Source organism: Equus quagga, chromosome 5 (genome assembly GCF_021613505.1).
Source record: "Equus quagga isolate Etosha38 chromosome 5, UCLA_HA_Equagga_1.0, whole genome shotgun sequence".
In the NCBI taxonomy this organism is placed as follows: domain Eukaryota; kingdom Metazoa; phylum Chordata; class Mammalia; order Perissodactyla; family Equidae; genus Equus; species Equus quagga.
In genome coordinates this window covers 11191542-11212463 of record NC_060271.1, presented here as the reverse complement: position 1 = coordinate 11212463, position 20922 = coordinate 11191542, and the positions used below count along the sequence as shown (strand labels likewise).

Genomic DNA, 20922 nt, shown 5'->3' with positions numbered 1-20922 from the left:
CCCGCAGGGCGCTGGGCGGGGCTGCCCCCCGCGCGCCCCGGCCCTGGCCCCGGCCCGCTGCCCGCCGAGCCGCTGCTCGCCCTGGCGGGGCCCGCCGCCGCGCTCGGGCCGCTCGGCCCCGGGGACGCCTACCTGCGGCCGCCGGGCTACGCGCCGGGGCTGGAGCGCTACCTGTGAGCCCAGCGCCCTGCGGGGTCCTCTCTCCGCCGGGACCGGGGCTGTCCCCCGCCTGGGCGCGCACCTGAGCTCCGCATCTCTGCCTCTTGGACCCGGCGCGCCGGTGACATCTTCTCTGTCCCCCATCCCTGGGGAGACTCCCACCGTCTCTCCATCGCATGGAACCCCCTGCCCCGACCCGGACTTGCGAGTCCGTCATTTCTTCTCCCTCCACTGGGAGCCCCAATCTGTGCACTCCCCCAGCGCTGTTATGGGCCCCCTGTCCCACCACCAGTGAGCCCCCACCCCAGGTTTCTGGTAGATTCCACACCTTCGATCTCAAGCCGCTTCCTCGACGGGCTCCTTACTTCTTCAACCTTCCTTCGTGGTTTTTACAACATATTAGAAGTCAGACTCCCGGGTTGCTGACTCCCTTGCTGTCTTCCCTTCATTTTCCCACGTGTTTGTTCGCTCCCCCTACCTACCTGTCTGCCCTCGGTGTCTTCCCGGGAGAGAGCTCTCCTTCCACACAGACACACCTGGCAGCACTCTGCCAGGCCCCGAGGACAGTTCTTCGAGATTTCTGAGAAAAGCAGCACCAGGGGCTCCTGACTGAAAGGGGAGTCCGTAGGCTGCCCCACCATCTGGAAAACTTAAAACTTAGTAGGTTATTATTTTTTTAAATAAAGCTGGTCCAATTAAAAAGAAAGAGGAAACCTTCCTCTGGGCTCAGTGTGCTGGCTGGTGACTTGGGGGTGGTCTGGGGAGGCAGTGGTGAGCTTAGTGCAGGATCTTGGGTTGCCACGTGGGGTGAGCCCCCTGTGAGTTGTCAGGCAAAGGTTCAGAAAGTGGGATTAGGATGTGATTAAGCCATAGCTATGCAGGGAGGAGGCCTCATGAAATGCCATCACCTGCTGCGTCCCAGAGGCTGGTGGAGATGAGATGGGGTGTGCATGTGCGTGTGTTTGGGCAGTGGGTTTGTCTGCTCTGTGGGATTCTTCCCAGCTCCCAGGGATAAGGGAGCATTGGACACTCCTCCAGCAGGTACTTACTGAATGTGCCAAGCACTGTGCCAGGCACTGGGAACACATCACTAAACAAATGGGCAAGATCCCTGCCTTCTGGAGCTTAGGGATCCTTGGGGGAGAGACATGGCCAATCAGTCCTCAGAGAGATGGGAGAAGTGCTCGGAAGCCCTGCACTCAAAGTGTGGTCCACGGGCCTTCAACATCACCCTTGAGCTTGCTAGAAATGCAGGCTCTCAGGCTCCACCTCCGGCCCACTGAATCATCAGATTCTGCATTTTAACAAAATCCGCAGGTAATTAGCATGCACAGTATTCTGGAGGAAAGGCGCTGGGGCAAGGCTAGGGGCTCAAGTTAAAAGGCTCAAGCTCCCTACTTTAAGAAGTGGGACCAGGCTGCAGAGTCACACATCCCCCTTTGCACTTCTGGAGCTCAACTCTGCCCCATCAGCCATGCCCCCTGTCTTACCTCCCCTGCTGGATTGGGAGCTGGGGCAGCAGGGACTTGAGCTGATTTATGACTGTCCCCAGCACCAAGGACAGGGCAGCAGTGAGCAGAGACTCCGAAGTTGCAGTACGAGGGAGGGAGTTGGCCTTTGACCCTGTCCTGCTCTCTGGTGCTGACCCAAAGGCTAAGCATCAGGCTTTCCAAGCTCCCTCGCCCCGGGGCTCCTGGTCTGTTAGGGCCTGGATTAGGTGTAGCGAAGGGTGGGGGAGGGGATCAGTGTGCCTTGAGCCTGGGGTGATCAAGATTTGCATGTTGGACAGGCCAGATGCACCTTTCTTAGATACAAGAGTTTAAAGCTCTGGGGTGGTGGTGGAGGGTGAGGGTGGAGAATGAGCAGCTTCTGGAGGAGAAATGTGCCAGAAATCTGAGCAAGAAGGGAAGGCCCTCTTTGGAGGTAGGGCTGTAGTTATGCACAGTCTGGTGTGAAATGCCCTGGATGGACCCCCTCCCTGAGCTGTTAACCCCTGAAAAAGTCAGATCTAATTTGCCTGATGCATAGCAGCCCTTAATATTTGTTGACTGACTGACTGAATCCCCACAGTCTAATATTGTGCCTGACTTACTGAATAAGGACTGGCTTAACAGTATTTGGCACTTTCTTATCCATTCTCACTTGTGGACCTCACAGTGACCTGCAAAAGAGGCCACGGAGGTGAAAGAGGTGGAGGTGAAGGCGGTTTGCCCATTCATCCTATGAGGAAATTGCCCCTCCCTGGGGCCCAGCAGGGGGCAGAAGATCCAGCCCTCAGTTCCTGAAGGAGTAAGTCTCTACAAAGATGGCAAATGTTCCTCTGCTCCCAAATGGTGTTACAGCTCCTCCTCCCGCCTCAGAGTACCTCTTGATAAATTCCTTCCTAATCCAAGAAATTTCCAGGGAAGGGGATGACCCCTCTCCCTCCGCTGAAGCCAGGAAGTGCTTCTTGAGCTCTGAATTCCATTCTTGTCACCACCCTGCAGGTCTCTGTCCCTGGGATCTTGGAACAGTGAGGTCAGGATGAGGTGGGAAATGTCTGTATGGAAATTCTAGAAATGTCACTTCTGAAATGGAAAACGAGTAAGATTTTATTTTAAAAATGTCTCTTTAATTTTTCCTATTCCACAGCATCGAGGGCGTACCGTGTGCCAGGTGTGTGCTGGGCTCTGAGGTCAGTGCAGATACAAACCTGAGACTGTTCTTGCCCTTACAGAGTCCATTGTCTGGAAAGCTATGTGTGGTAGAGTGCCCCAAGAATTGTGACACTTTGGTAGATGCTGAAAAAAACAAAAAACAGCCTTAATCCAACTCTGTCTTTAAAAAGCACCAAGCACTTTTTATCTAGAAGAGAGATTTCAATATTATTGCCCTGCTCCCCTTTTTGCAGAAAATAATCTGAATAGAGACTTGAGAACTGTTAAGTAAATACTTCCCCTTCATTCTTGTAGAAACCTAGAAGTCATCTTTAATCTGCAGACACACTTTTAACAATTAATTTTTGATCTTATTAAATTGAAACAAGCAGATAATCTAACAAGTCAAATAGCAAACGCCTTTACTGGTGTCCTGCCCCACTCTCGGGACCTCTGCTTTGTTCAATTCATATTTGTCTCCTTTGGAATATACTTCCACATTCCCACGTTTATACTCCTCTCTCTTGAGACAGTAATGATTAACTTTCTATTATGATAGATGATCAGTGACCTTTAAAATTTCTCTCTCTTTCCATCCCCACCCACATTACCAACTTCTGGTTAAATTAGTTTTTAGCATTTACGTTATTCTTACTATATAAATATTTTTCTCTGATAAGCTACTAGTGTACCATGACTATCGGGTTTTGTTTTGTTTTTTTGGTGCAACTCTTGATTTTGCCTGGAGTCAATGCCATGTTTTTTCATTTGCTTAGCTTTCTTTGTATTCATGGCTAAATCTTCCTGTATCTTCCAATAGCTGTGGTACGATTGTCCACGAGGTCAAACGTACCAGGAAATCTGTCATTGCTTTTGGTTGCTGTGTTTTTCCTTTCCCGGGGGCATCTCTCCCAGAGCCCGCTGTCCTCCAGCTCCGGTCTGGGCCGATTGCTCTCCGTGTCTGCTGCACAGATGTGGACATGAAATTTCCACTCACTCTTTCTTTTGGAATTCCCTCCATCTCTCTCCTGTCTTGGATCCTTTGCTTCCATATCTTCCTTTCTCTTGCTTTGTTTCTTTGTTTCAGTCGAGGTAAATTTGGGGGAAAATTTTGCACATCTGAAATTAAGGTGATTATTTTAGTGTGAGGAGCTAAGTGTACACTTTGATAACGAAATGGTTAAGGCGAAGCTGTGTTTTATAGTCTTTTATTTTGGGAGGTTGAGGAAGAGGGGAATGGGAGATTGTTTCCTGGGTTCAGTATGCACTGCCTACTGGGAAACTGAAGGCGGCTCATTGTTATGGAAATGAGGGATGTGAGTTTTGGCAGGAAGGTTAAGGAGGGAAAGGTTTGGAGTTCCTTAGAGGAATAGGGAGTTCTTTATTGGTGAGCTGAGGGGGCTGCTTCCTGACTTAGGGGGACCTGGAACACTGGAAGGATGGCTTTGGGCCCAGGATGGTGCTGAGCTGGTTAGAGGGCCTGTGGGACCTGGCTCAAGAAAGAGGCCAACATCACCCTGGCACATGGAAAATTGAGTACACAGGAAAGTGGCATCCTTGGCAGGGACACAGGCAAGCATATCAACAAAGCTCCTTCAGGCAATTTTCAGGGCTGTGGGCCTCACCTGGGAAGGCAGAAGGACAAATGCACAACGTGGAGAACCCTCTGCTGTAGTGACTGGCGTGGTTTTAAGCCCAGGTGAGGTCCTTCTTCGGAAGATCCTAGAAGTATGAGGGAGGGGGAGCATTTTGCAAGATACAGGAGGCTAAAGTGGTTTCCTTTTAAAGGAAAAAAGTCCTGTGGACCCCCAGTATTGACTTAATTTTTTATTAACAGGTATAAAATCCTTAGACATGTATCTTTTATGTAACTGTAAAACAATTTTTATATAAATTAAATTCAAACAGAACTACAAAATAAAAATTCAAACCCATAACATTAATCAAATGTAAAAGAAGATATTGTCTGGCTGAAACTAAATTACTTGCACATGAGTGTGGCCCTGAGGTCTTTTGGGTTTGGCTTGCCTTGAGCCATGTGACATTAAATTGACTCACCATCTTTTTCTTTTGAATGAACTGCAAACATTTCTTCATATAGCAGGCCATGCCTCCAACTGGCCCAAACGCAGCATGTATTTATAAAGTCTACACTGTTTTTTGCCTCATCTCAAGATTAAAATAGCACTACTTGATAATAAATGCAAATGAAGACTCTAAATACCAGATCTCTGATACTCATGATATCAAGAGGTCTTCTAAGTGGTCCAGAATATGCTTATATAAATGTGCTTAAGATTATTATTGAAATGAAAACACAACATTCAAAAATGTTCATAAATTCCTACATGTATATGTTCTTAGACCACAATTTGAATTAACCACTTGAAGATTTAAAAATGCTTATCTAACTAACTCTTAGGTTAGAGGAAAATTAAAAGTACAGATTATTTATAAATTAATAAAAGTGAGAACAGCACACATTAAAATCCATAGGATGTAGTCAAACTTGTGCTCAGAGGAAATTTCATAGCCCCAAACATGCCATTAGAGGGGATGTGGGGTGGGGTGGGGAGACCAATGAAAAGGCTACTGCTGTATCCAGGCGGGAAAGGAGGGTGACTTGGTGGAAGTAGAGGTGGTGACAAAGGAAAGTAGCCACAAAAGAATAGAAACAAATCCTCCTATTCCAGAGAGGTTACAAACTTTCCCATCTAATCATAGCCTCATGCTGACCCTGAAAGCTTGAGGATGGTCATTTGGCTGGTAGGCACTCTGGTCGGGCTTGACTGATTTAAGGAGTAACCAATCTCAATAGACCTCTTAGTCCAGAAGAAATGAAAACACTGCCAGAGATGGTTCCTTCATTGCTCCCGCCAGGGAGCACCTCGGCTGGCTGGTCTTACCTGTGAATTCTGTCAAACCATCAAGGAACCTATTTTTCTAGTTACATAAATTGTTCCAGAACACAGAAAAAACAGAAGTCATCCCAATTCTATCTACTTAATCACCTTATGAAAAACCCAATACAGAAGGCATGAGCACGCAAAATACAGCCATTCGCACACATGAAGGAAGATGCAGAAATCCTCAATGAAATATCAGCAGACCGAATCCGGTACTGCATCGGAACAATGCACGATCAAACACAGCTTATTCCTGGAACGCAGGGTGGCATTATTAGAATTAACAGCTCCACTTTATAGATGATGAAATTGGGGCTTATAAAGGTTAAGTGACTTACCCAGGTCAAGCTGCAAAGTGACCCACTCAGAACTTGACTCTAGGTCCGCCTGACTCCAAAGTCATTCTCTGCCTCCGTGGAATAGGCAAGTGGCAGTGGAAACTTGGATCAAAAGCCCCAGGCACCAAAAAAATTCCTCAGTTCACACCATATTCTCCCCTGCCCCATCCATTACACCCACAGTCCTGATCTTGAAAGGTACTTTTCGAAGCCAAGTGATAGGTTTGGTTTCCTTTTTTTTTTTTTTTTTTCCAGTTTTCCACTTCTTCCCCCTTCCACGCTCCCTCTTCCCCTCCTTTCCCTGTACTCCTGCCCCCTCCTCCCTCTCCCCTCACCAATTTTGTGGAGACAAAAGCGCCACCTATTGGCCACCTTGTATGCACCTGATTTGAGCAGGAAAGCAGTGGAATGAAGCCAGGATCCATTTGGACGCTGTTTGCGGCTGGGGTGGCTTCTGGTGGCAGAGAGGCACTTGCTCCAGGGGGAACCCAATTGTTTGGTGTGGAAGAGGAAAGCTGGCTGCAGTTCCCACCTCCCCTGGGAAGCCCTCCCAGATCTTCCATCCTCCTCCATTCTTCTTCACAGCCCTTGGTAGTGGCCCACTTAGAGGGGCTTGGAATGGGAGTGTGGTAGGTGGTTCTAGCTGCAGAGAATTGATCCACTCCATAAGAAGGAAATAGCGGAAAGTGTGCTGGGTGGGTGTCAGGAAACCTGAGGTCTACTCTAACACTCAGGCAAGGCCTTCCTTCTCCCTCTGTCACAGCAACTCACAGCTCTCTCCAGGCTCTGTGACTGTGCGCCCCACCTCAGCGAGGACTCAGAGGAATCAGATGATGGCCTTGCGCAAAGGAGTCAACTATTGGTGGGTGACAATATAGTGCAGAGTGCTGACAAGATCAGGGAGCTCTCAGGTCACTGTGGCCACTCACCAGTTCAAGCCTCTGCCCCGACCCCAGCCTCAGGCTCCTCTGAACTAGCGAGAATGTGCCCTGCTCTCTCTGCCTGGGTGGGACGGCCTTTGTAACTGCTACAGCCGTAGTGATGCTGGGGGAGGATATTCTCCCCTGCCTGGCTGTGGGCTTCCCAGGACAGGCCCTGCCCCTTCTCTGTCCACTGTATCCCTCCCTGGGCAGCCTGGCCAGGGCGGGCATGCCAGGCTTTGGCCTGAGATACCCCTTGTCTGGAGGCTGGAGTTGAGGTTTAAGGGGTGGAGGAGAGTTAGAGACAAGAGGCCTAGGCCTGGCTTGAGGGGGACGCAGGCCCCACCTTGGGCATCAGACCATCTCCCTGCAATGTGGAGGGGTTGGGGCTTGGTGGGCCTCACAAGGAAGGCTTCCTGGAGGAGGTGAGCTCTGGTTTGGGGTTTTCAAGGAAGGGAGGGGAGAGCCTGCTATTTTAGTTTCTATAAAACCCTTTCCTCCATCCTAATCCTTGTTTAGCTTGTCAAACTGAAAAAGTCTGACTACTTCCAGAGCAATTTCGGTGGGACCAAGAGAGGAGGCAAAGACAGAAGGATGGGGACAGAAGAGAAGGTGGGCAAGGTAGAAAGTCTGGGGTCCTAGCTACCAGACCCACCTACCTCCCTGCCTGACGGGTGGCAGGCCAATGCTCAGAGGCACCCAGTAAGTCTTGCTTTCACGTCCCACCTTCAAAATTACAGCCACCAACCACAGTTCATGTTGGAGCCCATAGGAAGTGCCCAGCATGTAGTAATGGCCTTCATTACTCTTCAGTTCTGCACACTCAGCCTTATTTATTGGAATGATTCCATATAAAAAAAGTATTCAGTGAAAAGTCTCACCTCCATTTTTGTTCCCCATTTGCCTCAACAGATAATCAGTTGTTCAGTTTTTATTCATCCTCCTACATATTTTTGTTGCATATACAAACCAAAACAAATATACATTATTTTCCCCCTTAAAAAAACACAGTGGAGGGCTGGCCCGGTGGTGCAGCAGTTAAGTGCGAATGTTCTGTGTCAGTGGCCTGGGGTTCGCCGGTTCGGATCCCAGGTGCAGACATGACACTGCTTGGCAAGCCATGCTGTGGTAGGCGTCCCACGTATAAAGTATAGGAAGATGGGCACGGATGTTAGCTCAGGGCCAGTCTTCCTCAGCAAAAAGAGGCAGATTGGCAGTAGTTAGCTCAGGGCTAATCTTCCTAAAAAAAAAAAAAACAAACCACAGTTGGAAGCATAATGTTTATGTTGTTAGGTATCTTGATTTTTTTCACTCAACAACATATCTTGGAGCTCTTTCCAGATCAATATATATAGAACTTCTTTATTCTAGTTTACACAGCATACTATTCCCTTATATGGATGGGCCATTATTTGTGTAATCAACCCCCTAATCGTGGACATGTATGTTATTTCATACCCTTTGTCATTCCAAAGCCAGCGGCAGTGACACCTTGGGCATACATCACCTGTGTAGGTATACATGAAGGAGAAATTCCTAGAAGTGCATTTCCACTCAGCCCTTGTCAGGACACCAAGCTCCCTGTGTGGTCACACAGGCTCTTTCGGCAGCTGTCCTCTTTTATTTCTCAAAGGGACAGTTGGTGACCGTGGTCAGAATTTCATCTTCTCAAACCTCTTTGCCCTCCTCCCCAGTGGCCTTCCCATCAAAGTCTCTCTCCAGGGCCCCTTACCAGATGTTTTGGCCTCTGGATCTGGGAAGTCTGGGCACTTAGCACCTCCACCCTGGGTGGGGTCTGCGCCCTGGCTGTCAGTCTGTCCAGGGTGATGCTCCTTCTCCCTTCTAGCCCCCAAATCCTGGGCATCAGGGGCAGGTGTCGGGACCTTCGGGCTCTTTGGACCTCTGGGCCTCTAGGCTTCCTGTTGAATGCTGTCATCTCCCCTGCCCCGCCCTCCCCAGCTGGGACCTCAACTGTGACTCCCTTCTTCTGATCATACAATCATGTCTTAAAATCTGCTCCTCTCTGGCCTCGGATTTCCCATTTCATTGCCTCTAACCCCTCAAAGCTGAGTGGCCTCAGCTTTGTGGGAGGAAGTGGGTGAGGGCAGATCAAGCAGAGCCCCCTGTGAGAGGGACGCATGTGGCTAAGGGGCAGCCACACTCCATGGCTGGAAACAAGGCCCTCAGCTGCCTGGGAACCTGGGGGCTGGCCCAGACCTGTGATGTCAGCTCCTGTAGCAGATGTTGCCATTTGGGGCTGACCTAGGCCAGGATGAGCAGGAGCCTGGGCAGGGCAAGGCCATGCAGAAACATGATGATGATTATTGCCGTGAATGGCAATTGCTCACATTTGGAACCGTAGGGAGGGCACAGTGGTTATGAGACCTGACTCTGGAGGCAGGCTGTCCAGGACAGGGGCTGCATTTCTCACATGTCAGATGAGGAAACTGGGGACCTGGGAAGGGCAGACGCATGTTTGAGGTTACACAGGACGGCAGGGGCAGGACTGGGGGTAGATCCCAGGCCTCTCCACTCAGGCCCCACTGCTCCTCGCCATCCAGTTGCATGAACAGAGGAGGAGGTGCATTCTCCTGGCAAGTTGGAGCAGGCATCCTCCAAAATGTCAAGGCTGGAGAGGGGAGCAAGAAACTCACTGAGGGCTCCTGACCCATAGTTGGCTCCAACTAGAGTACTAGGTCTCAGGAGTCCCTGCAAGGTGGCAGCCTAGGAAATCTCCTTGGTCTCCATATCCAACCCAGCTGTCTAGATACTTTACAAATGAGGAAACTGAGGCTTGGAGAGATTATTTGTCTGAAACTATTAAGTGGTCGGAGCAAAATGTGAACCCAGCCCTAAGACCTGTACTCTTTCTGCTGCACCTGGCTGCCTCTAAGATTCCTGCCCAGTGATTACCCAGCCTCTGCTCATGCATTTCCATGATGGGGAGCTCACTACTATCAAAATAGTATCTCTGAGCAACAGCCCTATTGGAATTTCCCATCCCTTCCTGTATTAATTAAGTTTAAGTTCAGTTGTGAGTAACAGACTCAACCCCACCCCCTGAGAAAATTCCGCAACAATGGCTTAACCAAGATTGACGTTTATTTCCTTTTCACATAAAAGTCTGTGCTGGCAGTTCAGGGTGGCAGGGCACCTCAGTGGTCTCAGGGACCCAAGATCCTTCTCTCTTGTGGTTCTGCTGTTTGTGACATTCGACTCAAACTAGCAGAAATTCAATGCAATCCTAGCTTAAGCAAAAGGGGGAATATTTTTAGAATGTCTGGAAAGTCTAAGTGTTCTAGCTTCAGGCAGATTTGGGGGACTAACACTGTTACTAAGTTCTATTTCTCTCTTTAGGCTGTTTCCCTTTGTGTATGGGCTTCCATGTCACACAGCGCTCTCCACATAGCAGGAAGGATAGTGTTTATCTTCCGATCCGAAAGGAGAGGCACCACTCCCGAAGTCCCAGAGTCCATATGTCCTGGAGCCCCAGAGTCCATATATCAAATCTTGTAAAAGCAGCCATTGGCTTGGTTTAGGTGGCTTACTCCTGCCTAGACCAATCACTAGGCCCTTGACTTCACTGCCATGTTTGATCCAGCCAGGTGGCCTGTCTGCTCCCGGAGGTAAGGGTGAGGAGGACAGAGATCGGACAGTCCCATCAAGACCACAGGGAATATGGGAGGGGAGGTCTTAGCCAATGGAGAGGTGGGACACCCAAAACTGTAAACCTGTTCAGCTTACCAGACTAAGGAGACTGAATTTTGTCTTAGAAGCAGTGGGGAGCCCCTGGAAGATTTTGGCAGGGTTTGGCTGGTTGTAACCATTTTAAAAGAAGGAAACGGAGGCAAAGAGCTCAAGAGAGAAATCCAGTGACTGCTGGGGTCAGGGGCCATGGAAAACCCTCTCTGATGCGGGACATGTTCTCCTGATGGGGAGAAACTGATGGGGGAGAAACGATGTCTGTCCTTGGAGAACAATTATTTGTATTGATGATGTAAACTAGCTTTCTGGGGAGTTCCAGACAAGAGGGAGAGATATGCCACACCACTCACTCACTCAGTCATTTGTTCACGTATCCACATATCTAACATTAATGGGGTACCTATGTGTGTTGGGTTTTGTGCCCAGCAGGAGGTAGAGTGATTAACAATGATGATGCTAATTAGAAACATTTACTGAGCTCTTTCAAAATTTCAGGCACTGGGCTAAGTGCTTTTTATGCAATATCTCATTTAATCCCACAACAACTCATTGAGATAGGTACATTATCCCCACCAGGTAGAGGAGGAAAGATGAGGATGAAGACAACATAATGCCTGTTCTCAAGGAGCTCACAGTCTACAGAGGGCCAAAGACTGGAAAACAAGTCATGACAACAGAGGGAGCTAAGTACTTTAGGAGCACAGAGGCAGGAGCCCTTCACAGCCTGGCCAATGTGGGGTGTTGTCATGGGGGAAGCATCTCATAAAGCTTGACATTTGGAATGGACGGAAGATTAGCAGTGAGCCAGGGAGGAGTGAGCCACATGCCAAGGTGAAGAGGTGAGAAAGAGCAAATCAGGTGCAAGTGGAGTGCAGGGGTTGGAGGTGAGACTGGACAAGCGAAGATGGGGGTGTGGGGCAGGCTTCCAGTAGCCAGGGCAGACAAGCACATGATGTCCAGAAAGCAATGCATCTCTGAGAAGGCCTTAGGCAGCCAGGCAGGTACCACTGGGGCCTCATGCAAATTACATGCAAACCACCCTCCCAGCTTCTCCTTTAACTTTATAATTACAGCGCCAGGAGGCCTCCTCCTGTTGAGCTGGAGTCTCAGTAGCGCCCTCTGGGTGTGTATTAGCAGCAGAGGTTTCTCAGCCCCTCTGTCACTGCCCAGGGCAGAGAGAAGGGTGGTATTTGCCTGGATTGAGTCTCTTCCCAGCCTCCACCTGACCCACTTGCTGATGTAAGACACTCAGCCAATGCCTGAAATTTGGAGCCCTTCAAAGTAGCTTGATCTGGGCTGGGGCTGGGGCAGGAAGGGTCTGCCCTTCCAGGGCACCTTTGTCAGCCCCCCCTTCCTTGCTTCCTGCCCCCCTTCCTTCTGTACTGACCCATCCAGAGCAGTGCCCCCTCCCCTAGTTCCCTCCTGCCTTTCCCCTCTCCTATGCCAAAAATCCCCCAACCAGGCCTTGACCCTCAAAAATGAGTCCTCCCCCACATTACCTGCTCCCATACCCGTGAAATGGGGAGGACCCCGGGAAATGAGAGACTGGGGATCTAGTTCCACCTCTGCTACCCATTTGCTGTGTGGTGACCGTGGACAAGTCAGCCCTTCTCTGGGTCTCAATTTTCCCATCTGAGAGACTAGCTTTGAAAACCTACAGTCCACTTTTGGGATAAATGACTTCAGTCTTTATTTACCAGAGGGAAAGAAAAACAGCACACCCAGCATGCAATGTAGAAGGGTGGGTGGAGTGGATGGATTAACGGTCTCTTTGGAGAAGGGCGAGGCAGGAAGCAGGTCGGCTGTGCAGGGCAGTGTGGGAGTGCTCGAGTGGAGGGTTCAAGCTGTGGGTTCTGGGGAGCTCAGAAAGGAAGAGGGGAAGATGGGTTGGGCTCTCCAGGCTTCTTTCTGGAGAAGGAGGGACTTGAGCAAGGATTTGAAGCATGGGTACAGGTTAGGAAAAGAGCAAGCATGTGCAAAGAGGAGTCCGGAGGTTAGGAGTCTTTGGATGACTTTGCCAAAAGGGTGCGGTGGGGAAAGGGAGCGTTGGTTCCAGACCTGGTCGTCTAGTTCTGATTCTTTGCGTGGATAAGCGGCTCCTCCAGAGGTCGCTGTTCCCCAGGAATCTGTCCCAGCGTCTGCACGGCAAGGCAGAACTCTGGCTCGTCCTCTTGCTGTTTCTGTGGGGCTTACGCGGCTCCGCAGAGGCTCTGGAAGGCTCAGGCACCCGGCAATATTCCTCGCGCAAGCGGGGCTTACGGCCTCGGCGGTTACCCTGCCTGGGGCTCCGAAAGCCTAAACGCGATGGCGTGTGTGTACACGTGTGTGTGTGTGTGTGTGTGTGTGTGTATGGTGCGTAGGGGGACCTGGTTTGGATGGCTATGCCCCCTCTTTTCTCCTACCCCGCCCCAATTCTGGGCTGCGGAAGGGCGTCCGGTGCCCGAGGTATTGCTGCTCCAGCAGGCGGCGTGTAATTGGTGGGAAGGAGGCCGCCGCTAGTCGTCCCAGCTCTCCTCTGCCCGGTCCCTGTGCGCTCTCCTCCCTCTCCCCGCCATAGTCCCAGACCTCTACCCAGGCTCGCACCGTCACACATCCTCCTTCCCTGCCGGGGTCACGCTGCGGCCCGGAGTGGGTTTGAGTCCCCGTCCAGGTCGCGCCGCTTCATGCTCTGGGTAGAGCGGTGGGCCTAGCTGGCGAGCTTTCCAGGGCAGTCCCCAGCACAGATCGGGCGATCGGGAGGGGGGACTCAGGACAGGCACTCAGGCTCAGGGACGTACTCAGACACACAGAGCCACCATCACCAGGAGGGGCACACACACACATGCGGACGGAGAAACAGGCCCTTGGGCCCTGAACCCAGGATGCACTCAGACAGTAGGGGCACAGATCTGAGGCTCACGCTCGCTCCAGACACTTGGAAACGTCCCTCATTCCCCTGCCCCTGGCTGCACATCTCCCAGGCGTGTCGCTGCGAAGCCGGCGCCCTAGGTCCGGGGTTTAGGAGCTGCGCTGTTTTCACCCTTTCCTGAGCCCGGAACCCTCTTCCCACGAAAGAGAGCCGACAGGCTCCGCAGCTGGCCCGGGTCCCAATCGCCACGCCGTGCTCGAGCCTCCCACCACGTAGCCCTGGGGGAGGTGGAGCTGGGAGGAGACCGTGGCCAGGCGTAATGGAAGGACAGAAAGATGGACATTTCCTCCGAGAAGCGGAGGATACACAGGTGTGGCGGGTACTGCAGAGGCGCCCGAACCTGAGCCGGCGCCTGGGCTTCACAGGTGGTCTGCGGGAGTGAAGGCGCACAAGCTGGAGGCCCTGTCATTCGGTGCTTGCAGAGGGTCGGGCCTCTCCCTGAACTCTAACCGGGAGTCCGGCTTCTGTGGGTGGGGAGCCCCGCCGCCTGAGGTCTGCCCCTGCAGGTCACAAGATCTCGAGTCTCCCATCTCCCACCCGGGCCGAGGGAGCCAATCGCTCTTGAGCAGGCGAAGATCTGGGTGGAGAGAGGGGTCAGGAGATGTATCAGCCGCGGCCAAGCAACCGTCTCGCTCACTCCAGAGCTGCGGCCCGTGGAAGGGTGGGAAGGGGCGGCGGCCACGCCGGTTTCGCGCTTGTCCCGTGGCTGGCCAGGTTTGTGAATAAAATCAGAGAAGTGTGCAGGCGCGGGGTCCCCTTGCCCAGCTCAGGCCGCGCTTTGCCACCGGGCTGCGCGGAGCGGACCGCCGCGTGGAAGAACTCGAACCCTGGGAAGGCCGCGCGCGATCGTCCGCGCAGCATCCCCGCGGCTAGCTCAGCTCCGCTCTTCGCCAGTTTCGCAACTGACTTAATAATATTCTCATAATCATCTGAGAGCTCTCACTGCCCCGAGGCGAGGAAAACAGCATGAACAGGGACCATAAGAAGGCAAGGGAGGGGCCATAAGCGGAGGCACACCACTGAGATCAACACATCGCAAAACACGCAACGACGGCTCCCCGATTATCCGAACATTTTGGAGTGGAAAATCCCCGGAACAGGCGCTCTCCCCCCGCCAAGTGCCTCCTCCCAATTGTTTCTGGGCTGCTCGAAGGAGGTGGCCAAATAGCGAGGCAGACGAAGGAAGAGGCGGGGCACGAACTGTGACATTGTAACCAAGACCCACAGAGCCCGTCACTCGTACTTCGTAGAGGCTGCAGCCCAGGCTGCTGGGAAGGCGCCCAGGTGTTCGCGGAGGGGAGTGACAGACCCAGGCGGGGTCGCAGACGGCGGCTCGAAGACGTCGAAGAGGCTGAGCCGGCAGGTGGGAGAAGCCCACACGAGAGAAGGACAGGAAAACTGGAGGAATCCCGAATGCCCCTCTCCCAGCCCCCAGTGCACCTACGCCTGGAATTGTTCAAAACAAGGTGGCCCAGAACCTCGGGAGGGATGACAGGCTCCCAGAAATAGCTCTTCCAGGCAAGCGTGCAGCTCCGCCAGGGGCCAAGCAGAGTTATTGGGATAACTAGAGGAGCTCTGGGCCAGGAGTCTCCACACCTGGGTCCAGCCCAACCGGGGCCCTTCAAAAGCCCAGCAAGTCACATGATCTCTCGAGCCTACAGTTACACACTGTAAAAGTGTGTGTGTGAAGAGTCTGCATGATTCCTTGAGATCGTGTCCCACCCTCACCTTTCAGAACAGGAGCTGAGAGGCCTGTATCCCCTTTCCCCGACCTAGGTCTCAGCCGCAGCCAGTGTGCAGCAGGGCCAGGCAGAGGCAAGGGCTGGCAGCCGCTGGTGCTCAGTAGAGCGTCTTGCCTGGCGTGTTAGAACTAGAGTATCTGGGCAGCAAATGCCTCAGCCAGTCTAACCCTGAAGCTGGGCAGGGGGCTGCGACCTGGGGGACCAGGAGAGCACTGCAAGGAAGGAAGCCACGTGTTCACATTTGCCATTTTAGAAATGAAGACATTCACCAGTTGAGAAGGAGTCACATGATGCCAATGCTGCTTTTCTCTCCATTTCCTTAGACACTAGTAGAGCTGGGCTGGTTGGAGCTGGTGGGTGGTAGTGTGGGGTGTCTATGAGTGGGAGAGAGATCTCCATGTAGCAATGAGCAAGCCTGGGGTAAGTGTAGGGTTGGCAAATAAAATAAATCTGCCAAATCTAGCAGCCCTAGGCATGTAAGTTTATCTGGATTCATGCAAGAAACTGTTCTCCAAGGCCCCTTTTTTTCTGGAGAGCCCTATCACCTAAGAAATTCTGATTCCAGGCCACTAGTCCCTGCCCAATTGCCTGTCCATGGTTTGAGCACTGGACCTCTTCTCTCTTTCCCAAGAACAGTGTGTTTATCCAGACCCAGCACATTAGATAGATCCCCTCGGTCTGAGGCCCCAGAGAGCAGCCCAGAGGACTTGCTCTCACAGGACATGAGCAGCCAGACCTGCCTTCCATCCTCTTCTGGCTTGGGAGGATAGAGAACTCTATCATGAGGATTCTGTGACAAGGGTTGTCCCCGGCCCTGCTCTATCTTGTCGCAGGAGCCTAGGTGAGCCCCTTCCCCTCTCTGGGCCTCTCTTGACCCACCTGTGGAATGAGGGAGTTCGATTTACACCAGATTATTCCATAGACTGGAGGTTGCTGTTGGATAAAAGGGAGGATTCATCCACACGCACACCAGCCCTGCTGGGAGAGTGCCTGCAGGGGCTGCAAATTCCCTCCCCCCTGCTCCCAGCGCTTATCTACAGGGGATCTAATTCAGCACAGTGACTGAGGACGATCAGGTGGCAGCGGTAACCCAGTGGGGAGCTAGACCAGGCCTGGAGATCCAGGTGGGAGACTACACCACCCCCAACCACCTTCTCTCTGCCCAAGAGTCTGCAATGTGCTCTCCATACCCTCTCATAAGTAGGCGAATGTGAGGGCTACTTTTACATATTAATCAAGAGGTAGGTGTTTTTAATCTCAACTTTAGAGAGAAAGCAACAGGCATGAAGAGTTTATCCAAGGTGACAGAGCTGGTGAGTAGTGAAGCCAGGATGCAGTAGCCTGATTCCAGGATCCTTGCTCTTAACTACTATGCACAGCGGGAAACTGAGGCTGGGGACGGGAAACAACATGCACATCTTCATAACAGCCTTGTGACAGCAGACTGCAGCTGGCTCTCAGACCTCGCACGGCTGAGCTTTGACCACTGCGCGGCGCTGTCGGGGCAGCAGCCTGCCCATCCTCTCAGCTCTTGCCCACGTCCAGTGCCCATCTCCCTTTTCACCCCCAGAGGTTGAGATGGGCCCAGTCTGAGCTAGTGGTACTCGTTGCTGGGTCCCTGGAGGGAGGCCAGGGGAGAAAGAGGCCTAATGGAACGGGCAGGAACGCGGCTGGCGAGAAAAAGGGCACAGGACCAACCTTATGAGCACAGGATGCTGAGAGATGGAGGCAACACTGGCCCGGGGCTAAGGTCAGGGTTCACTGGAGGTCTCCGTGGGGGTCCTTGCTGTCCGTCTGTAGAGCCTACAAGTCCCGCCAGAAAGTTGGGGGGCTGCCCTGCAGTGCGACTGGGGGTGCGGGAAATAGAGCGAGGGATTCCCAGACCCACGAGCAGATACCCACACAAATGCAGGGTTCCCACAGGAAATAGAGAAATTCACCGAGGGCGAGAGAGAGACAGACTCAGAGACTGAGACAAGCGGACACCAAGATAGAAAAAGGTCAGAGTAAAGCAAGCTCGGGACGATGGACCGGTCGGCGCTCGCAGAATGCGGCCGTAGCGCCGCAGAGAAGCTTCGGGGAGGGGGCGAGGGGCAGGCGGCGCGCTGCCTGGATCTCCCCGCGCATCGGTCTGGAGTCCCGCAGCGCGGCAAGGGATGGGTGACAGGGTCCTGGCCTTGGAGGGGAGGAGAGGGGCGCCGCCGGAATCGCTCACCTCTCCGAGGCCCGAGGCTGAGAGTGCCAAGTTCGCTCCTCGCGATCACTCAAGTGCGTCTCCCCTTGGGCCGGAAGCCGCTCGGGCGGCGGCGGGCCCCGCTCTCCTCGGGCGGCGCTGGTCTGGGCGTCTCAGGCTCCCGCTCCAGCTCCGACTGCGCTTCGGCCTTGGTGGCCCGGGCGCTGTCTCTGCCTTGAGGCGACGATGGGTGGGCGCTGTCGCTCCTTCTCCCGGCTCCCGCTGGCGCCCGCGTGAACCTTAACATCCAGGGGCCGAACGCACTGAAGGCAGCGGCTCCAGGGAGCGAAAGGTTTGCGGGATCTGCGGGGAAGAGGAGGACTCGCCTCCGGCACCGGAGCCGAGCTCCCGCCGCGGCGGCTGTTTGTTCCCGCCGGGCCCCTCCGCGGAGACACTCCGCCCGCCCCCTCCCGCCCCGCCCCACCCCGCTGAGGGAGCTCCGCCCCGGGCTCGCGCTCTTCCGCCTTGGGCAGCCGCTGGGCGGGAGGGACTAATACCCGGACCCCCCCCGCCCCGGGGGGACTGGGGCCGAGACCGGCCAGGGTGAGGGGAGGCCTCAGCTCCTTCCGCCCGCGCCCCGGGTGCAGGCCCCCGCTCGGGCTCCCGGGGCAGCGGAGAGAGCCGCGGGTCGGGTACTCCCCGAGAGGTGAGAGCGGCCGAGTCGGGCCACGAGGGGGCGCTGCGAAGCTGGGGGACACCCCTCCCTGTCCGCCTCAGTCCCCCGCCCCCTCCCCGCCCGCGCGCAAAACACACTCGCCCCAGAGGCAGCGCGGCGGAGCCCGAGCCGCGGCCGGAGCGGAGCCGGAGAGCGGCGGCGGCGGCGGCACCATGACCCTGGGCAGCTGCTGCTGCGAGATCATGTCCTCCGAGAGCTCCCCGGCCGCGCTGTCCGAGGCCGACGCAGACATAGACGTAGTGGGCGGCGGCGGCGGCGGCGGCAGCGGTGGGGGGGAGCTCCCTGCCCGTTCCGGGCCCCGCGCCCCCCGGGACGTGCTCCCGCACGGCCCCGAGCCTCCCTCGGAGGAAGCCGAGGCGGACGCAGCTGAGGACGAGGAGTCGGGCGGCTGCTCGGACGGCGAGCCCCGCGCTCTAGCGCCCCGGGGGGCGGCGGCCGCAGCGGGAAGCCCCGGGCCAGGCGCGGCGGCGGCCCGGGGCGCGGCGGGGCCCGGGCCGGGACCGCCGTCGGGGGGCGCGGCGACGCGGAGCCCGCTGGTGAAGCCTCCCTACTCGTACATCGCGCTCATCACCATGGCCATCCTGCAGAGCCCCAAGAAGCGCCTGACGCTGAGTGAAATCTGCGAGTTCATCAGCGGCCGCTTCCCCTACTACCGGGAGAAGTTCCCCGCCTGGCAGAACAGCATCCGCCACAACCTCTCGCTCAACGACTGCTTCGTCAAGATTCCCCGCGAGCCGGGCAACCCGGGCAAGGGCAACTACTGGACGCTGGACCCGGAGTCGGCCGACATGTTCGACAACGGCAGCTTCCTGCGGCGCCGTAAGCGCTTCAAGCGGCAGCCGCTGCCGCCGCCGCATCCACACACGCACCCTCACCCGGAGCTGCTGCTGCGTGGCGGGGCTGCGGCGGCGGGGGACCCCGGCGCCTTTCTGCCGGGTTTCGCCGCTTACGGAGCCTACGGCTATGGCTACGGGTTGGCTCTCCCGGCCTACGGCGCACCGCCGCCGGGCCCGGCCCCGCATCCGCATCCACACCCGCACGCCTTCGCTTTCGCCGCCGCCGCCGCTCCTTGCCAGCTGTCGGTACCCCCAGGCCGTGCCGCCGCGCCTCCACCCGGACCTCCGACGGCCTCGGTGTTCGCAGGCGCAGCCTCGGCTCCGGCCCCTGCGCCTGCCCCGGGCACAGGGTCGGGCCCGGGCCCCGCAGGCCTGCCCGCCTTCCTGGGCGCGGAGCTGGGCTGCGCCAAAGCCTTCTACCCCGCGTCGCTGAGCCCTCCCGCAGCCGGCACCGCGGCTGGTCTGTCCACCGCACTCCTGCGCCAGGGCCTCAAGACGGACGCGGGCGGTGGTGCGGGCGGCGGGGGCGCGGGGGCCGGCCAGAGGCCTTCCTTCTCCATAGACCACATCATGGGCCACGGCGGCGGCGGGGCAGCACCCCCGGGCGGAGGCGAGGGCTCCCCGGGATCGCCGTTCGCGGCGGCGGCGGGTCCTGGCGGTCAAGCCCAGGTCTTGGCCATGCTGACTGCCCCAGCCCTGGCTCCAGTGGCCGGCCACATCCGCCTCTCGCACCCCGGGGACGCGCTCCTGTCCTCAGGGCCTCCGTTTGCCGGCAAAGTCGCCGGTCTCAGTGGCTGCCACTTCTGACCGCGTCGGCTCAGGGCCAGTTAGGCCCGCACTCCTAAGCCTCTCCCGGGAGCTCCTGCGGTCCCAGAGGAACTCAGGGAGTCTATTTATGAAGAGTCGCCAGACCTTGGGCCGGCGCGCGTGACTTGGCACTTCAGGCTCCACGCTCAGAATCTCGCCGACAGTTGGGACGAAGCGGGCTCCATCGCTCAGGGAGAGGCCCGGGTCTACGCGACGAGTTCGCAAGCCACGATCCGGTTCCAATTTGAGCAGTATAACGGGGGCGGGGGGAGTCTTCGCTTTCTCCCGGCAGCCCCGGAAGAATGCTGTCCCGGAGAGAAGCCTGCCCAGGCCCCGCGGGTCCCGCCAGAAACACCAACTGCGCAGAGGGGTCTCTCTTTCTGCATCCCGCTCGCTCCTTCCTCGGCTTTGAGGCCCTGCTTGTCCAATATTATAATTTAAAGATACCTATTATCCGCTTTGTGCTCAAAAGAAGAATTCAACTTTTTTTCCTTGCTGTTCTCCAAGGAGGTTCCTTCTCTCTGAAGCCTATAAAGGAGTGTCTACACAGGCGAAGCTGAACGAAGAGGTGAAGCGAGGGGTCTCCACAATCCATGCGGAGTCCCACCCCGCCGAGAAACATCCTCCCTCTTTTGTGTTGGGGTGCTTTTGAAGGAACTTTTCCCCTTTCCCGTGGCCGGCTGGGTCCAGCCACCCAGGGCCAGCAGTCCTTTTAGTGCTCTGCTCTGTCCCAGGCCCTGGGATATTTATTGTAGCTAAAAGCAATGAGGTTTGGGTGGGAGAGGAGGTCTGGGTCAGGGGCTGGAGAGGTGGGGGTGGGGTGGGTGAGGGCACATCCTGTGGCAGGGGGTCCTGTAATTATTTGTAAATATCTGTACAGCGGGCTGCTATCTGCGTTCTCTGTCCACTGGGTGTGCATTGATTTAGACTTCTCTACTGTGGGGAGACTCCGAAATCGTCTGATGGTTTGTGTGGAAGAAAAGAAAAATGTCTCCCCCCACTCCTCGTTGGTGTCAATTGAATAAATGTATGTGAACTCCGGCAGTCACCAGCTCG

At 55.1% G+C, this 20922-nt stretch overlaps 1 protein-coding gene across 1 annotated transcript; it reads left to right on the top strand.

The window, feature by feature from the left end:
- The first annotated feature begins 17125 nt into the window (after positions 1-17125).
- On the top strand, positions 17126-20621 carry FOXD2 (forkhead box D2). The gene has a single exon (XM_046663339.1). It carries the CDS (start codon positions 18376-18378, stop codon positions 19864-19866), a length of 1491 nt encoding a protein of 496 aa, XP_046519295.1. The 5' UTR covers positions 17126-18375; the 3' UTR covers positions 19867-20621.
- Positions 20622-20922: the final 301 nt, after the last annotated feature.